The sequence below is a fragment of the Nematolebias whitei genome, chromosome 5 (assembly GCF_014905685.2).
Source record: "Nematolebias whitei isolate Nwh7 chromosome 5, NemWhi1, whole genome shotgun sequence".
NCBI classification, from domain to species: domain Eukaryota; kingdom Metazoa; phylum Chordata; class Actinopteri; order Cyprinodontiformes; family Rivulidae; genus Nematolebias; species Nematolebias whitei.
Window position 1 is genome coordinate 32,098,890 of NC_056502.1, and position 1,929 is coordinate 32,100,818.

The following is a 1,929-nucleotide window of genomic DNA, read 5'->3' on the forward strand; positions in this document are numbered from 1 at the left end:
GCTTTTCTCTTTTTACATAAATTGCTTCCTTCACCCCCCTCTCAAACCATCTGTGTTCTCGGTCCAAAATGTGCACATTTTGGTCCTCAAAGAGTGTCCCTTATCTGTGAGGTGGAGGTGAACAGATGAATCTTGTCCAGAGGAGGTGGCTCTCCTGTGTTGAGCCATGCGTCTGTGAAGAGGCTGTTTAGTTTCTCCAATGTAGAGGTCTGGACAGTCCTCGCTACACTGGACCACATACACTACACCACTCTGTTTGTGTATGGGTGTCTTGTCTTTAGGGTGGACCAGCCTCTGTCTGAGAGTCCTGCTGGGTTTGAAATGTACTGGGATCTTGTGTTTGTTGAAGATCCTTCTGAATTTCTCTGATACTCCAGCAACATAAGGGATGACAATGTTTTTACGTCTGTTCTTCTCCTTTTTCTGTTTATTGGTGTGTTTTGTAGATTTCCTCTCTGACTTGACAAAAGCCCAGTTAGGATATCCACATGTTTGAAGAGCTTCTTGAATGTGTTTCACTTCCTTTTCCTTCCCTTCTGTCTTCGTGGGGACGCATTCGGCCCGATGTTGTAAAGTTCTGATGACAGAGAGTTTGTGTTCCAGTGGATGGTGGGAGTCAAACAGAAGATACTGGTCTGTGTGGGTTGGTTTCCTGTACACTTCAATGTTGAGGCTGTCCTCTCTCTCCATCTGAACCAAACAGTCCAAAAAAGGCAGCTCGTTGTCGTTTGCATCCTCTCTGGTGAACTTGATGTTGTTATCGACCGAGTTAATGTGTCTGGTGAACGCTTCTACTTCCTTGGTTTGGATTTTGACCCAGGTGTCATCCACATAATGGAACCAATGGCTTGGCGTTGTTCCCTCATAGGAGTGTAGGGCTCTCTGTTCCACTTCCTCCATGTAGAGATTGGCAACAATGGGTGACACTGGAGATCCCATGGCACAGCCGTGCTTCTGTCTGTAAAAACTGTCATTGAACTTGAAATAAGTGGTGGAGAGACAGAGGTCCAACAGGGTGCAGATCTGGTCTGGGGTGAAGTTGGTCCTGTTGATTAAGTCCTTGTCTTGTAGAAGTTGTTTTCTGATGGCAATTTATGTAAAAAGAGAAAAGCCGTCTCTTAACAGAGGAGGAGGCCTCAGATTTCCACTTTCTAAAACCTATAATGCAACTTTAAAACAGATTCCCAGACAGTTTTCACACTTGATGGGAACAGAGGGGCCTCATCTGTGAATTAGAGGAACAAAAGACTTTAGAAACATCCTACTGTTAAGGTGTGGAGGTGTGACTTGTCAAATCTACATATGTGTGTGTGTCTTATCTCACTCAGCCTTATAACCTGAATCTCTCACTCTCTGCTCTTTGAATTGAGAAAGCTCCTCGGATGAGGAGAGAAACGTCTTCTGTTACAAATAAAGTCCAGTTGTTTTTGTATTGAACGCTTTTTGAATTCATCATGTCCTGGATGACTGAGAATCTTCACCAGCATCTGTGATGATCCAGCAGAGCGGCAGGAGGAGGTCGTGTACTACGACACCTTTGAGAGCCCTGATGCCATGAAGGTGGGCAAAGACTTTGTGGCGCTGCCTTCGCCTCTTGGAGAGGAGGAAGTAAGTGTCCTACAGCAGAGGATGAGGCAGCTGGAGGCTCGCAGAGGCCGAATCACTGCCAAGAAGGTCTCCCTCAAACACAGGAAGGTCAGGAGCTCTACTGATGCTGCTATGTCATATAGTTTATTCTTTTTGTACTGTTAAGTGTTTAGGGTATTCTTAGGTTAGCGTATTTCTTTGTTCATATCCTAGCTCATATTACTGTTTTTCTTTTACAATTTACATTTTTGTTGGATGTAACTGGGACCCAGTGGACACAATTTTGTTCCACCACATGTACCACATGAGATGTGAATGACAATAAAGAAAACCTTGACCTTG

The 1,929-nt window shown here is 44.5% G+C and overlaps 1 protein-coding gene across 1 annotated transcript in view; it reads right to left on the reverse strand.

Annotated features, from left to right (window-relative positions):
- LOC119410375 (junction-mediating and -regulatory protein) overlaps nucleotides 1–1,929 on the reverse strand; it is a 37,859-nt gene that overhangs the window by 1,042 nt on the left and 34,888 nt on the right. Inside the window, exon 8 of the mRNA XM_037677287.1 lies at nucleotides 1,482–1,617. Within this exon, the coding sequence (XP_037533215.1) occupies nucleotides 1,482–1,617 (136 nt within the window). The remainder of the gene's footprint in view (nucleotides 1–1,481; nucleotides 1,618–1,929) is intronic.